This window comes from Mobula hypostoma, chromosome 8 (assembly GCF_963921235.1).
Source record: "Mobula hypostoma chromosome 8, sMobHyp1.1, whole genome shotgun sequence".
In the NCBI taxonomy this organism is placed as follows: Eukaryota; Metazoa; Chordata; class Chondrichthyes; order Myliobatiformes; family Myliobatidae; genus Mobula; species Mobula hypostoma.
This window is the reverse complement of record NC_086104.1, coordinates 4,197,376-4,215,085: the sequence shown is the minus strand read 5'-3', so window position 1 is coordinate 4,215,085 and position 17,710 is coordinate 4,197,376. Positions and strand designations below refer to the sequence as shown.

General features: G+C 46.4%; 1 protein-coding gene across 1 annotated transcript in view; it reads left to right on the top strand.

Annotated features, from left to right (window-relative positions):
- LOC134350038 (uncharacterized) overlaps positions 1–4,430 on the top strand; it is a 323,883-nt gene extending 319,453 nt beyond the window's left edge. The window contains exon 8 of the mRNA XM_063054948.1: positions 1,829–4,430. Within this exon, the coding sequence (XP_062911018.1) occupies positions 1,829–1,945 (117 nt within the window). The 3' untranslated portion in view covers positions 1,946–4,430. The remainder of the gene's footprint in view (positions 1–1,828) is intronic.
- The last annotated feature ends 13,280 nt before the right edge of the window (positions 4,431–17,710 follow it).

Here is a 17,710-nt window from a genome sequence, read left to right as displayed (position 1 = left end):
ATCAGTGGTGGGAAAGATGCTGGAGTCAATTATAAAAGATGAAATTACGACACATCTGGATAGCAGTAACAGGATCAGTCCGAGATGGCGTGGATTTACAAAGGGGAAATCGTGCTTGACTAATCTTCTGAAATTTTTTGAGGATGTAACTATGAAAATGGACAAGGGAGAGCCAGTGGATGCAGTGTACCTGGACTTTCAGAAAGCCTTTGATAAAGTCCCACATAGGAGATTAGTGGGCAAAATTGGGGCACATGGTATTGGGGGCAGAGTACTGACATGGACTGAAAATTGGCTGGCTGACAGAAAACAAAGAGTAGCGATTAACGGCTCCCTTTCGGAATGGCAGGCGGTGACCAGTGGGGTACCACAGGGTTCAGTGCTGGGACCACAGCTGTTTACAATATATACTAATAATTTAGATGAGAGAATTAAAAGTAACATTAGCAAATTTGCCGATGACACAAAGTTGGGTGGCAGTGTGAAATGTGATGAGGATGTTATGAGAATGCAGGGTGACTTGGACAGGCTGGGTGAGTGGGCAGATGCAGTTTAATGTGGATAAATGTGAGGTTATCCACTTTGGTGGTAAGAACAGGAAGGCAGATTATTATCTAAATGGAATCAAGTTAGGAAAAGGGGAAGCACAACGAGCTCTAGGTGTTCTTGTACATCAGTCACTGAAAGCAAGCATGCAAGTACAGCAGGCAGTGAAGAAAGCTAATGGCATGCTGGCCTTCATAACAAGGGGAATTGAGTATAAGAGCAAAAAGGTCCTTCTGCAGTTGTACGGGGCCCTGGTGAGACCACACCTGGAGTACTGTGTGCAGTTTTGGTCTCCAAATTTGAGGAAGGACATTCTTGCTATTGAGGGAGTGCAGTGTAGGTTCACAAGGTTAATTCCCAGGATGGCGGGACTGTCATATGTCGAAAAATTGGAGCGACTGGGCTTGTATACTCTGGAATTTAGAAGGCTGGGAGGGGATCTTATTGAAACATACAAGATTATTAAGGGATTGGACACGCTGCAGGCAGGAAGCATGTTCCCGCTGATGGGCGAGTCCGGAACCAGAGGCCACAGTTTAGGAATTAGGGGTAGGCCATTTAGAACAGAGTTGAGGAAAAACTTTTTCACCCAGAGAGTGGTGGATATATGGAATGCTCTGCCCCAGAACGCTGTGGAGGCCAAGTCTCTGGATGCTTTCAAGAAAGAGATGGATAGAGCTCTTAAAGATAGCGGAATCAAAGGTTATGGGGACAGGCCAGGAACTGGATACTGATAGTGGATGATCAGCCATGATCACAGTGAATGGCGGTGCTGGCTCGAAGGGCCAAATGGCCTACTCCTGCACCTATTGTCTATTTTCTACTGTCCTTTCCTATCAGGTTCCTTCTTCTTCAGTCCCTTGCCACTTCCACCTATCGCTTCCCAGCTTCTCACATCATCCCTTAACCCCACCTCTCTCACCCTCCCCTCTAACCTGGACTCACCTATCACCTGCCATCTTGTGTTCCTCCATCTCCCTTCTACCCGTTTTATTCTGGCTTCTGCCCTCTTTTTTCCCAGCCCCGATGAAGAGTTCATGAACTAAAACATTGACTGTTTATTCCTCTCCATAGATGCTGCCTGAACTAATGAATTCCTCCAGGATTGTGTGTGTGTTGTTTCAAACTAATTGCACCGTCAGTATATCTGGTGCCTAAGATCCATGAAGTTAAACAGTCTTTAGCAGCCGAACATAGCAATGTCCTGTGGGGATTGGTCAGATATAAACCAGGGGGTGAGAGGTTTGTTTCAGTACAGTAAATGTCTGTTTTTCTGTTCCAGTCAGAGCAATCAGAGATGTTTTATGCTGATATTCAGTTCCTACGGCAGAAGACAGCTCCAAAAATTGAAGTCACCGAGGAAACAGCTGAATATGCCATCATCAAACGTGCCCAGTGACTAAAAATAATTCTTCAGCAGTAGCAGCAGGTTATTAAATATGTGTGTGCTTCTCGCTGGTAAAAATCAGCACACGGGACTCCAGAACGTCACACCTCTCAACTTCCACCAACTACAACATGATCTTACACTCACCACATCTTCCCCTCCCCGCCCCTTTCTGCTTTCCACAGGGATCACTTCCTGGTCTGCCATCTCTCCCCACCCATTTCTTTCCATCTCCAGGGGCTTCTCCTGCAACTGTAGGAGATCAAACCCATCACAAATTCACAGTCAAACAGCAAGGAAACAGGCCATTTTAAATAACATTAATGTATCTGCCTCAACCACTCGCCCTGGCAGTTCATTTCATATACTGACCACTCTCCGGATAGAAACACTGCCCCTCAGGTTCCTATTAAACCTCTCCCCTCTCACCTTAAACCTGTACTCTCTAGTTCTGGGAAAAATACTCTACACATTGAGTATCTCTGCCCCTTGTGATTTTATACACCCCTCAGTCTCCTACACTGCAATGAATAAAGCCCCAACCTGCTCAACCACTCTCCATAACTCAGTCCCCTGAGTCCTGACAATATCCTCCACCTCCTCTTTTCCATTGAATGATATTTGGCCCACAACAAAACTGAAACCAAATTGGCTTCACTTCCACGTCCACCCTCAGCACCATCCAGGGCCTGAAACAGCCCTTCCCCTATGAGGTGGGCATTATTGCATCTCCTCCAGCATTAGTGGTTGCACCTGGGCCTCCTCTACATCAGTGAGAACAGGTACAGACGGGGCAATCGCTTTGTTCAACACCAACATTCCTTCCTCCAGAAATGACCCATTTATGTCTGTCTCCACTACCTGACAATCCTTTAAAATTGTGCAGTATCTGTGCTTATTGAATGGCTTCTGAAACTCCAAATACAATGAATAGACTGGATTAGATTTACCCTGCTTCCTACATCCATAAAGGATGGACTGAAACATTTTCTAAATGTCCTGATCCGACTTGGGAAGATGGAGCCCCCCATCCGTTGATCTGGGTCGACCATGGATGTTGCATTCCAGCTGTCTACGTTGGATACACACGCCAGTCAGAAAGCCACGACAGTACGAAATGGAGAGTAAGTTGTTGCCTGGGCAGCGGGTTCCCCCTCTCCACACAGCACATAAATCCAAATGAACAGCAGAGACCGATACCGTTCAGCACCAGTGGTGTCGCAGGAGTTGCCTGTCAGCATTGAGCTCAATGTAGTGGCCTTAAAAACTCCAGATCTGGATTTTCCTCAGGGTTACTCCCAATGATTTCCCCATGAGTGGGTACAGTCATGAGGCAGCAGAGGTTTGAGATCAGAGTTTTCCTTCTCTATGAACTGCCAACTTCAGCTGACAAGTCCCATCTCCTGAAGCGATTGGTTTTAAGACAGCAGTAAACTGCCCTTACCCCTTCTCCTGTCAGTAGAAATGGTTTCACTGGACTCAGTAGGTAAGCCACAGGTAATGACAAGAAGCTGAACTTGGTTGTCAGAGGCTATTTGACATGTACAATACTGGGAGCATTTATTAGGGAATGGGAGCTTATCCCCACTAAACCATCACCCCACCCTAACACCCACCTGGCTATGACAACCTTAAAGGAACCCAAGAAAATAGATATCATTTGCTAACTTTATAGAGTGTTTTGTAAATGAAATACAGATAACCCCCATCTTACAGGGAAATGGGGTGGGGGGTGGAAAGGTAGCATTTGTTGAAGACAGAACACATTGCAAATTTGCTGTAACGTGAAACCTTGTCAACTGCCAATCCTATGAGAAAGTGGTTGAGTTTTAAGCTCAATTAGTGCTGTAATATGACTTGTGTTCGGGTAGGTGGGGCTTGTCAGCCTTGGACAGCAGTCCGCCTGGGCGAAGAAAACCTCTGATTTTAAACCTCCACTGCCTTGCAGCCATACCCACCCATGGGGAAGGCTTTGGGAGTAAACCCTGAGGAAGAAATCTGGGGTCCCTAAGGCAGTTTGATGTTGTCTACAACTTCACTCTGGCAACCTCTGCAACGACACTGGTACCAAGCTGTATCGGCGCTTGCCCTTCCCTTGGACGACATCAGTGATGTGGAGGGGAGAACCTGCTGCATGGGCAACAGCCGGTTCTTCAAACCTTCCCACCCAGGCTTGCATCCTGGAGAGGACACAGTCCACCAGAGGGACAAACCCATGATCCCCTGGGATCGACGCTGCCTACTAATGAGGCATGTTTCCTGCTGGTAGAAAAAGAGTTTACTCCCTTAATTTGTATTGTGTAAAAATTGCAAATGATTAATTTTGACAAGAAAAGCAGTGTGCAGCTTGCTTGCAAGTATTCATATTACTGTCAGAGTATCTTAATTTGATGAAATAAAATTCTGTGTGTATTTATTAATTAAACAATGGAATTTTGATACTGGAATGCTAAGTTGTGCAACTCTACCATTTACAGTCAATAACAGGACCCCAGGGAGTCACAGAGCACTCTGGGCATCTAGTCCATGATCAACTGCTATTCTGCCTAGGCTCGGTGACCCTCCATTCCCCTGCTGATGGCCAATTGGATTTCTGGTGACCACGTTACAGGAAGGAAGTGGAGATTTGGAAAGGGGAGAGAAGCAGTTCAGCAGAATGTGGGCAGATAAGAGTTGTTCAATTTGGTATTGTGACGATATCCTGAGTTATGCAATATGGACTGTGCTTTTAAAAAGAGAGAGAGAGTGTGCAGCTGTACAGCACAAACAACTTGTTATTGAGAGAGAGAGAGAGAGAGAGAGAGAGAGACAAAGACTGCACACAGTTTGTTTGGAGTTTCTGCACGGACACTGCCAGCTTCTGAGTTCCTACAGGGGGAGAAGGGAGGAGCTACTTGATGGACAGCTGGTTTTCAGCACAACAGTATTTAAACCAGCATAATTGCTTGTTTCACTGGACATGCAGGCACACAAAGGTGTGGTGAAGTTACCACTATCCTGCTCAGGAACCCACGAGTCTGGGACTGAGGATCGATCTGTGATTATTGGTGCGTGAAAGAACAACCCTGTGGAGTCTAACCGTGTGTCTAACCTTTGCCTGGGTCAGTAGACTATCACTTGAAGATGGTACTCTTAAGTTAGTCAAGTTTGTCTAACTTGGAAGTCTTGGAGGACAATGGGAAGATCGATGGCGTTAGTTCACCTGAAGAACTAGACACCTCTCTCTCTCCAACACTACTCAACTCAATACCACGAACTGAACTGATTTCATTTACCCATCACCATAAGACTGTACCCATTTACCTCCTAAGCCTGAAGAAGCTTGGCTTTTATATATTTCCACACGTGTGTCTGTGTGTGTATGTGTATATATATATGTGTGTGTGTCTGTGTGTGTGTGTATATATATATGTGTGTGTGTGTGTGTATATATATATATGTGTGTGTGTGTGTGTGTGTGTGTGTGTATATATATATTGTTACGAGAATACACATAAAATTAAGATGTTTGCTGGCCTGGGCTAGCATCAGTGGCATCAGCAGTTGGTCTGCCACCTGCCCTCAGGGGAAGGAGAGATAAGGAACAATGGAGCAGCGTCTGGAGATGTGTAATGAAGGGATGTGGGAGGAAGAGCTGTCTGGAGCGGCTCCCCCCTTTGAACCCTGAACTGTTTGAAGTGATGGACAGGCGATACCCCAGCAGGGGGATAAAAAGGGACAGGTTCGCTAAGACAGACACACACGCCACCCGAGGTAACGAGACCCTGGAAGCGGTGCGCCTCTCACGAGTGGTGAGAAGAATCGGACAATGCACAGGGTGGAAAGGTACGATCAGCGGGAACCCGGTGTGTGCCTGGGTGCCGGGTTCACTGCAGAGGATCGACCGCATCTGGAGGAGGGGTCACAGTCGGTGACCTCAGGTGACATCACCAAGGACCTGCCCAAAAGCTGTTTGTGAGCCATCCCGCTGGTCTGTGAGTGAAGCCGTTCTGAATGATCAGTTGTTCCTATTCTGTCTCTCTCCCCCCACCTTGTCCATCGCCATGGCAACGATTACTGCGAACTGAACTACAAACTGGACTGAACTTTGAGTCATTTTGAAATTGGTCATTTAACCCCTAGACAACGATAGAGCTTGATTGGTGCTGTTATCTTAATTCTGTGCACATGTGTGGTTATCATTGTTGAATTGTTGCATTTATTATCCTTTCGATTACTGTGTTGCTTGTCTCTTTAATAAAACTTTCTTAGTTCTAGTACTCCAGACTCCAACTGAGTGATCCATTTCTGCTGGTTTGGCAACCCAGTTACGGGGTACGTAACATAAGTGGGGGCTCGTCCGGGATTTTGAACGCTAAATTTGGGACGGAGTAAATTGATTGGGTTAAAATTCCCGAAAGAAAGAAAAGACAAACAGCAGAAATGGAGGTTGAGGAATTTATAAAGGCGCCGACCTTGGAGGCATTAGAGGATGCCAGGAAATCGGAATTGATAGCTGTGGCAAAACGGGTGAATCTTGCCAAGGTGAAGTCGACAATGAGGAGAGAGGAGATACACAGAGCTATTGTAGAGCACTATGTATCTAAAGGTGTGTTTCCCCAAGGTGAGCTGGGGGAGGTGTCTATTGAAAAACCTGCTGGAGACGCGGTACAGGTACAGCTTGAAAAACTGAGACTCGAGCACGAGTTCCGGGTACGGCAGTTAGAACACGAAGAGAAGCAGTTAGAAAGGCAGGAGAGGGAGTTAGAAAGGCGGGAGAGAGAGAAAGAGGTAGAAAGGCAAGAGAGAGAAAGACAGTTGGAGAGAGAGGAGAAACAGAGGGAAAGGGAATTTGAGCTGGAGAAGTTAAAGATAAGGGCCGAGCAGGGGCTCGTGCCGAACCAAGGTGGAGGGTTCCGGGCGACCCAGGAGGTTAGGCTGGTTCCCCCATTTGACGATACCGATGTGGATCGGTACTTTCTTCACTTCGAAAAAGTAGCTATAAGTCAGGAATGGCCGAGGGATAAGTGGGTTGTCTTACTTCAGAGTGTACTGAAAGGGAAGGCCCAACAAGCTTACTCCGCTTTATCCGCGGAAGATGCCCAGAGGTATGAGGTGGTGAAGGAGGCCATCCTCAGGATTTATGAGTTGGTCCCGGAGGCATACCGGCAGAGGTTCCGGAATGCGAGGAAGCGGTGGGACCGCACGTATTTGGAGTTTGCTCGTGAGATGCAAACATATTGTGAGCGTTGGTGCGCCTCGAAAGGGGTAGAGGGGGATTATGACAGACTGCTGCAACTGGTTCTGATTGAGCAGTTTAAAGGTTGTGTCCCTGAGGGTATGAGACCCTACCTCGATGAGAAAGAGGCAGCCACGTTAGCCGCAACTGCTAAGTTAGCGGATGAGTATGCGTTGACGCATAAAATGAAGGTTGCCCCGAGTAAAGGCTACCAGAAGGGTAGTCAGGACGGCGGGGAGAGTCCACCTGAAAAGTCAGAAAGTAAGCCGGGGACTAGTGAAAAGGATAAGGTAGACCGGGAGCAGCCTGGTAGGAAGTCTCCTGGGGTCGTCTGTTATAATTGTGGGAAAGTCGGACACTTTGCGTCCAGGTGCTTTGCCCCAAGGAAGGAGACGGGGAAAGGAAAAGCGGAAATTTTGAATGGCTGTATTGAGCTGTTAAGCGAACCGCTAGGGAAGGACAGGTCTGAAAAAGTCCAGGAAGGGCGCGAGAGGTTTATCTCGGCCGGACTGGTGTCAGTGAAAAAGAGGTTAAAACCAGTTCCAGTGCGGATCTGGAGAGACACGGGAGCGTGTCAGTCACTAATACTGAAGAGTGTATTAGAGTTTAGCTCAGAGACCCAGACTGGGGAGGTAGAGGTCAAAGGTGTTGGGGAAGGGACAGAGTCAGTCCCTTTGCACCAGATACATTTACAGAGCAACCTGGTCTCTGGACTAGTCACGATTGGGGTGAGGTCCGAATTACCGATGAAAGACGTGGAAGTCTTGCTCGGTAATGACATCGCCGGAGGGATCGTGTTCCCAGTCGTGAGATTGACGGGTCAGCCTGCCAGCATGGAGGCCCCGCCCGCGATGGTGAATTTGGCTGAAACATTTCTGCCAACCTTGTATGAGACAGGGTGTAGTGAGATAAGAGGTAGTGAGGGAGCTGGGACGGACGTAGCAGTAGCCAGGAAAGAATTTGTGCAGACGCAGGAGCGAGACGAGGGGCTGATGGTTTTTGCCGAGACCGCTCTCTCTGACACAGCCTTGACAAGCTATTGTGCGGAGGAGGAAGTGCTAAGGAAGAAAGGGAAATCAAGTACAGTACCCGCAGATGAGGAGTGGGGGGTGGTGCAAAAGAGTTATGGGGATGAGGTTTTTAACATGGCCCACGAGGTACCCCCCGGTGGACATTTTGCGGTGCTGGAGGAAACAGTTGGTGGAATCATGAAAGAGAGTTACCGGCTGCCCAGGGGGAAAAATGTTATTGATCATGACCGACGCGAACTGAGACGGTCACCGGCTTTTGATATGCTAACAAACCTAGTCGGTGTTAGCGTGGAAATCAATGAAGCTAGGGGCCCCTTGATAAGAGGAAAAAACCATTTTGAAAAGATTAGGATGGGATCGGTCAGATGGGAGAAGGCTATTGTTTTGGCCAGGTCTACTGATAAGGTCTCTCCCTTAATCCCCGAAGGAGTAATTAAACGACTCGCACCCATGTGTTTGATTGTCCCGAGGAAATGCAAAGAACTGGGACGTTGAGTTATGTCGGTTACAATAGGGCGGCCAAGTAAACAACACCCATATTTTTTGAGTAATTCAGTGACTAAAGGGCTGATGAACACAGAGGTGTGTATTGGCAATTTAACACGGCTGTCTGAAGCCAGCTTGATAGTGAACCTTGGAAAAAATGAATTCGGCCACGCGAATGTCACTTACCTGGGAATTGTGGTGACACAGGGGCAGCTGGCAGTGATGCAAGCTACAGTGCAGGCTATCGCTGACCTCCCAACCCCGACAGACAAGAGGGCCCTCAGAAGGCTTTTGGAGATGGTGGGGTACTGCAGGAAGTTTTGCAATAACTCTGCGGTCAATACCCGTCCCCCTCCTACTAAGCCCTTGCGAGAGAAAATTGAGTCGGAATGGGACGACCCTTGTTGTTGTGGTCCGGGACAAAACCAAATGAGAGGTTACATTGGTCGCAATTCATCAGTGTTTTTGGCCACTATGAAGTTTGCTGAGTTGGAGCCTGGTCTAAGGGATTATTAATAACACGTGTAAAAGGAACAGAAAATGTGATGACTGTCTGTCAAGGTGTTGACAGCTTCAAATTCTCTGTATTAGCTAAATAACTGTTAAAGATGTATATTGTGTATGTATCAGATAATGTAGTCATGTTTGTAATTTTTACCTCCCGGTAAAAATCCTTAAAGGGGGGAAGTGTTACGAGAATACACATAAAATTAAGATGTTTGCTGGCCTGGGCTAGCATCAGTGGCATCAGCAGTTGGTCTGCCACCTGCCCTCAGGGGAAGGAGAGATAAGGAACAATGGAGCAGCGTCTGGAGATGTGTAATGAAGGGATGTGGGAGGAAGAGCTGTCTGGAGCGGCTCCCCCCTTTGAACCCTGAACTGTTTGAAGTGATGGACAGGCGATACCCCAGCAGGGGGATAAAAAGGGACAGGTTCGCTAAGACAGACACACACGCCACCCGAGGTAACGAGACCCTGGAAGCGGTGCGCCTCTCACGAGTGGTGAGAAGAACCGGACAACGCACAGGGTGGAAAGGTACGATCAGCGGGAACCCGGTGTGTGTCCGCCCTTGCCTGGGTGCCGGGTTCACTGCAGAGGATCGACCGCATCTGGAGGAGGGGTCACAGTCGGTGACCTCAGGTGACATCACCAAGGACCCGCCCAAAAAGCTGTTTGTGAGCCATCCCGCTGGTCTGTGAGTGAAGCTGTGCTGAATGATGAGTTGTTCCTATTCTGTCTCTCTTCCCCCACCTTGTCCATCGCCATGGCAACGATTACTGCGAACTGAACTACAAACTGGACTGAACTTTGAGTCATTTTGAAATTGGTCATTTAACCCCTAGACAACGATAGAGCTTGATTGGTGCTGTTATCTTAATTCTGTGCACATGTGTGGTTATCATTGTTGAATTGTTGCATTTATTATCCTTTCGATTACTGTGTTGCTTGTTTCTTTAATAAAACTTTCTTAGTTCTAGTACTCCAGACTCCAACTGAGTGATCCATTTCTGCTGGTTTGGCAACCCAGTTACGGGGTACGTAACAATATGTGTGTGTGTGTGTGTGTGTGTGTGTGTGTGTGTGTGTGTATATATATGTGTGTGTGTGTGTGTGTGTATATATATATATATGTGTGTGTGTGTGTGTGTGTGTGTGTGTGTGTGTGTGTGTGTGTATATATAAAATCATTGCTAACCTGTTTGATATATCTGAATTTATTTTATGGTTTGCATAGTTACTAATAAACGAGCATTAGTTAACAGCAATACCAGACTCCAAGGTGCTTTCCATTTCTGATGGTTCTTTAACCTGTTACAGGGTACGTAATAAAATTGGGGCTTGCATCTGGGATTTGAACAAATTGGTTAGGGGCTTATTCAAATTGATTGGGGGAAATCTGTTGATTTGGTCATGTGGACAAACAGCAGACATGGATGTTCAGGATTTTCTGGCAGGGCCACACCCTGTGGTTTTGAAGAGAGCTAAAAAGGATGAGCTGCGGAAAATTGTTGAGGAACTGGAACTTAAGACGGTAAAGAAGGGTATGACTAAGGTAGAAACTCAAAGAAAAATAGTTGAATATTATATTTTGATGAAGCAATTTACTGAGGATGTGTTGAAAATGTTCGCAGAAGGAAGCCTACTGAGGATGAGTTTCAGCTTCAGTTGGCAAAATTAAAAATGGAGTACGAATTGCAATTAAGATGGTTCGAGGCTGAAGACACTGATAAACAGAGAGACTTTGAGAGGAAGATATTGCGGCAAGGAGGTCAAGTCGCATGCCGTGGTAATGAACAGGTGGCACCGTTTAATATGAGCCATCTGAAGAAACAGAAGTCAATAGGTATTTCCTACATTTTGAAAAAGTGGCCATAAATCGGCAGCGGCCGAGAGATCAGTGGGCTGTCCTGTTACAAAGTCTGAATGAGGGGAAGCCTCAACGAGCGTATTCTGTGTTCTCTGTTGTAGACGGGAATGATTATGATACAGTGAAAGGTGCTGTACTTAAAGTTTACAAGTTGGTTCCGGAGGCATACAGGCAAAAGTTCCGAAATTTGAAGAAGCCTTGGGAACGCACGTGCCTAGAGTTTGCCTGTGAGATACAGGTGTACTTTGATCGTTGGTGTACTTTGAAAGGGGCAAGTGAGGATATTGACAACCTGAAAGAGTTGATATTGATTGAACAGTTTAAAGGTTGTGTCCCTGATGATATAAGGACGCACTTAGATGAGAAAGTGGCAGCGACACTGTCAGAGTCTGGTAGATTAGCTGATGAGTATGCCTCAACTCATAAGGTTAGTTTTTTTCCCGAATAGAAGTTACCAAAAGGGTAATAGAGATAACCCTCCAGCTAAACCAGAAAGTAAGCCGGGGACTAGTGACAAAAGTAAGGAGGAAGGAAAGCAGTTGAGGGGAAAATTTCCCAATTTAACGTGTTACTATTGTAAGAAGCCCAGTCATGTGGCAGCTAATTGTTTTGCTCAAAAAAAAGGGATAAGGAAAAAGAAAAGGGGAAAACCCCAAATGCTTGTGTTCAGTCGGTTAAGACACTGCTGAAGAAGGAGGGGTCTGACCGAGTTCAAGAGGGATTAAGGGATTTATTTCAAATGGATGTGTGTCTGTGAAGGAGGGGTCACCCCTGGTTCTAGTGAGAATCTGGCAAGATCCTGGGGCTTTTCAGTCACGGATATTAAAGAGTGTTTTGGAATTCAGTGCTGAGACAGAGACTGGTGAAGTGAATGTTATCAGAAGTAGTGGAACAGGAATTGAGGCCATCCCTTTGCATAATGGCAGCGCGCCACGTGTGCGCAGCTCTCCAGCGAAAATGATATCATATCTGTTAAATAGGGGCTGTGGACAATTCTGATTTGATGGAGAATGGACGTGAAAGCACAGAGGAACATCTGGAGAAATTTCTGAAATGCCCGTTCGCTGCTGTCGTTACTGTGTGGGCGTGAATCTTTCGGAGGGTAGGCCTCAAAATCCCCGGCCTTGCCTGCTTTTGGCGACCCAGAAGGAGGTTGAATCGTTCGGACAGAGATGCTGCTCAGTACACGGTGTCGGAGAGCCGATCAGAGCTCGAAGTTTTCGGATGACTCAGAGTCGGACTGTGGTCGGGTATGGCAGGGAGAGTTTTTCTTCCTTCTCCTGTCTGCGTGAGATGTGGGACGTTTGAGAGACTTTGAACTTTACTGTGCTCACGGACTTCTTCATCAAGTTATGGTATTGTTACATTGTTTGTAACTATATGTTATAATTATGTGGTTTTGTCAGTTTTTTCAGTCTTGGTCTGTCCTGTGTTTTGTGATATCACACCAGAGGAAATAATGTATCATTTCTTAATGCATGCATTACTAAATGACAATAAAAGAGGACAATGTATCTTCATAATCATAAGATAGTTTTGAAATGCGACTTGGTATCAAGACCTGTCAAGATAGGGGTACCATGTTGACCTATTGCTCGGCAATGACCTTGCAGGTGGGGATGTTTATCCAGCAGTTCAGCTAGCGAGCAAGCCTGCCGCGGCTGAAGACCCACCCATGGGTGCTGACGTTCACCCCGCATGCGCAGTCACTCGAAGCATGTCGGAAAAGTCTGCTGATGCTCGTGATGTTTTATCAGAGACTTTCCTACCGTCCCTATTCCAACAGGACTTAGAGGGGAGTAAGGCTGATGAGAGTAAGGTGGATGAGGAAGGCTTGTCCTTATCTAGAAAGGAATTTATAGAGGAACAGAAGCGAGATTCTGAAATTGTGGCTTTAAGGGAGACAGCTGTCTCCGAGGATGAGATTCAGAGAGAGTCAGCGGGAAACTACCTTAAAATGGGGTGTTAATCAGGAAGAGGAGACCAACCACTGTGCCCGCAAGTGAGGATTGGGCTATTGTGCACCAGGTAGTGGTTCCAAAAGTTTACAGGGTTGAATTTTTAAACTTGGCCCATGATAACCCCTATAGGTGGACACTTTGGGGTAAAGAAGACAGTGCACAGGATTATGAGAGAATTATATTGGCCCAATGTGAGAAAGGATACTGTGAATTATTACAGAATTTGCCATAAGTGCCAGGTGGTGGGAAAACCTCATCAGGCCATCCCAAAAGCTCCACTTCGGCCAATACCTGCTTTTGGTGAACCACTTTCCGGAATTATAGTGGACTGTGTTGGCCCACTGCCAATGACTGCAGCTGGCCATCAGTACGTGTTAACTATAATGTGTGCTGCTTCTAGGTTCCCCGGGGCAATTCCTCTGCAAAATATTAGGGCTAAAACAGTGCTGAAGGCTCTCATCAAGTTTTTTTACTACAGTTGGTTTGCCCAGAGAAATTCAGTCCGACCAGGGCATTAACTTTGATGGCTCCGTCTGTCTAAAGTAGACAATGGATGCACCCGGTTCAGGACTCAATCGGGTGTGGAACAGCGTCGGCTGTGGCTGCATAAGCCACTTCCGTGCGGCAGTCCTCGGCACAGCTGCTGCACAGGGAGGGTGATGGCTGCGGCTGGGTAGTCACTGCTGCAGTTTTCCTTCTCCCTCTTCTGTCCGACCACAGTCCAGTTCGTTTTTCCTCTGCATTGGTAATGCCTGTACGTACAGTCTGTCGCATCCCAAGTGTCCACCCTGATATCAGCAGACTTCAGGTCACGTTTACAGACGTCCCTGTAACGCAGCAGTGGGCGCCCTATGGGCCGGGATCCTGCGGTGAATTCTCCGTACAGGATGTCCGTGGGGATGCGGCCAAGCCAGCGCAGTCGTCGCTGTGTGAGAAGGACAGGCATGCTTGGCATGCTGGCCCGGTACAGGACGTCCTCGTTTGGCACACGGTCTTTCCAGGAAATGCCCAGGAAGCTGTTGAGGTGGTGCTCTTGGCGCACGTAGGTTGTCCAACTCTCACTGCCGTAGAGAAGAGTACTCAGTACGCAGCTCTGTACGCTGCAATCCTGGTGGCTGTGACGAGGTTGTTGTTTTTCCACACTCTCTTTGACAGCTTGGCCACAGCAGCGGTGGCTTTCCCTATTCACCTGTCGAGCTCTGGATCGAGGGACAGGTTGCTGGAGACTGTCGATCATAGGTAGGTGAATTCCTCTACCGCTTGCAGGGTGTGGTCGCTGATGCTGGGGGCTTCGCTGACACCCTGGCCCATGATCTCTGTCTTCTTCAGTCTGATGGTGAGGCAAAACTCTTGGCAAGCATGTGCCAGGGAACTGACCAGCCTCTGGAGACCAGACTGTGTGTGTGACGTCAGGGCGGCATCATCAGCGAAGAGTATCTCCCGGATCAGGAGCTGACGCACTTTGGTCTTTGCTCTGAGGTGTGCAAGGCTGAAGAGCTTGCTGTCGGACCTAGTGTATAGGTGTATAGGTACACTCTATCATCAGATGTTCTGAAAGCGTACAACATTACAAGGGAGTAGAAGATCCCGAAGAGTGTCGAGGCAAGGACACAACCCTGCTTCACTCCGCTTTGGATGGGGAAGGGCTGAGGATGATCCATCGAATTGTACTGTCCCCTGCATGCCGTCATGGAAAGAGGCGATGAGATTCAGCAGCTTTGAAGGGCATCTGATCTTCAGGAGTGTGAAGAGGCCTTTTCTGCTAACCAGGACGAAAGCCTTGGTCAGATCGATAAAGGCAATGTACAAAGGCTGTCTCTTTTCCCGGCTCTTCTCCTGTAGCTGCCTGAGTAAGATCATGTCGATGGTGGATCTCTCGGTTCTGAAGCCACACTGGGACTCATTGGGAGTATTCGCGCAAATAGTTTCTGAGCTGGGGGCTAAACAAATTGTGTCATCTGCATACCACCCACAGTCCCAAGGAGCCTTGGAACAGTTCCATTCCACTTTAAAGACAATGATTAAAACCTACTGTTATGAGAATAACAGGGACCAGGATGAGGGACTATACTTACTTCTCTTTGCTGTTAGAGACTCAATTCAAGAATCATTGGGGTTTAGTCTGTTCGAGCTTGTTTTCAGTCACAGGCCCAGAGGACCTTTGACCTTGCTCAGGGAACAGTGGTCTGATCCGAAAGTATGTGTCAGTGTGCTGGATTATGTTTTGTAGTTTCGAGATAGGCTTAACAAGGCTTGTGACCTTGCAAAGCAGAATTTGCAGAACTCTCAAATTAAGATGAAGCTATAGTATGACTGGAAAGCTAGAGAACAGAGATATTGTGTTGGAGATAAGGTCCCGCGCTGTTCCCCCCCTTACCAACCCCCTTGAAGCGAGATTTAGTGGACCATACCAGATAATTAAGAAAATTGACACTGAATTATGTTGTTCAGACTCTTGAATGGAGGAAGGCGACTCAAATGGTGCATGTAAATGTGATAAAGCCTTATTATGACTCGGAGATAGCACCTGTGAGTACTGTTATGAAAACAAATGGAGTCATGGAGGCTGGTAATCAGATACCAGATAATTTTAACAAGCTGAATATAGTAACAACCAGGCTCGAGAATTCAATTGTTTTGCAAAACATTAATAACAAGGTCCATCATCTGGAGCCTGCATAGCAAAAACAATTGAAAGGATTAATTGGCAATTATAACAATTTGTTTTCTAATGTCCCCTGACAGTGCACAGCTGCAGTGCATGACATTATTGTAGGCTCAGCTGAGCTGATTAAACAGCATCACAAGAGAGTGAACTTAGAAAAAAGTAAAATAGTTGAACAAGAAGAGAGTGGATGACTGTATTGATAAAGTGGGAAAGGCTAAATACCTCACAAAAATTGACTTACTAAAAGGATACTGGTGTGTTCCCTTGAGAGAAAGGGCTAGAGAAATCTCAGCGTTTGTCACACCATCTGGACTGTACGAGTATAATGTCTTACCCTTTGGAATGAAAAATGCTCCAGGGACATTCCAAAGGATGATCAATTCGGTGATTCGAGGTTTAGAAAATACAAGGGCTTATATCGATGATTTGGTTCTATGGAATGACATGTGGGAAGAACATATTGCAGCTGTAGAAAAACTATTTGATAGGCTTTCTGAGGCCAATCTTACTGTGAACAGCCCTAAAAGTGAGTTTGGGCATGCTACTGTTACTTATCTTGGCTACGTGGTAGGCCAGAGCCAATGGGCTCCTGTACAGGCCAAGGTTCAAGCTATTGCTGAGGTTCCTGTTCCTACCAGCAAGAAAGCTTTAAGAAGGTTTTTAGGAATGGTGGAGTACTACCGTAAGTTTTGTAAGAACTTTGCAGAGATCGCTGTCCCCCTAACAAAACTACTAGGGAAGAGTGAAAGATTTGTATGGAGTGAGCTTAGCCAGGATGCCCTTGAACGACAAAAAACTATTCTGTGTTACCAACCTGTGGTCAAAGCACCTGATTTTTCAAAACCATTCTCTGTAGTGTCAGACACTAGTGACAAAGCTGCTGGGGCAGGGTTACAGAAAGGTGTGGATGACATTGAACACCCAGTAGCTTATTTCTCAAAGAAATTCAATGTGCACCAGAAGAAATATTCCACTGTTGAAAAGGAGTTGCTATCACTTATTCTGGCTTTACAACATTTTGAAGTCTATGTTTGTCCTGCCCAGAGACCACTTGTGGTTTACACGGATCACAATCTGTTAGTGTTTCTAACTAAGATGAAGGATAAGAATAGAAGGTTATTAAACTGGAGTCTGATCTTGCAAGAATATGACCTGAAAATAAAACATGTAAAAGGTACTGACAACATTATAGCTGATTGTTTATCCAGATGTTAAGTTAGAAGTTGTACACGTTTTGCTCTGTTATCTGATAATTATACATGTATTGTTTCAAACTTTGTAATCTACAGTTAAACTAAAAATTTTGCTCCTTGATCAAAATTTTTTCCCAAAAGGAGGGAGGTTATTCAGTTATTCATTATGGACTGTGCTTTTAAAAAGAGAGGGAGCGTGCAGCTGTACAGCACAAACAACTTTTTATTGAGAGAGAGAGAGACGAAGACTGCTCACAGTTTGTTTGGGATTTCTGCAAGGACGCTGCCAGCTTCTGAGTTCCTACAGGGAGAGAAGGGAGGAGCTACTTGATGGACAGCTGGTGTTCAGCACAACAGTATTTAAACCAGCATAATTACTCATTTCACAGGACACGCAGATGCACTAAGGTGTGATGAAGTTACCTCTATCCTGTTCAGGTGCCCACGAGTGTGGGACTGAGGATCAATCGTGATGGGTCGACCTGTGATTATTGGTGTGTGAAAGAGCGACCCTGTGGAGTCTACCTGTGAGTCTAACCTTTGCCTGGGTTGGTAGACTATCACTTGAAGACGACGCCTTTAAGTTGGTCAAATTTGGCTAACTTGGAAGTTTCGGAGGACAACAGGAAGATCGACAGCATCAGCTCACCTGAAGAACTAGACACTTCTCTCTCTCTCTCCAACACTACTCAACTCAATACCACAAACTGAACTGATTTCATTTACCCATGATCGTAAGACGGTACCCATTTACCTCCCAAGCCTGAAGAAACTTGGCTTTTATATATTTCCATATACACATATACATATATATACGCACACACACTCACACACACACGCACACACATATA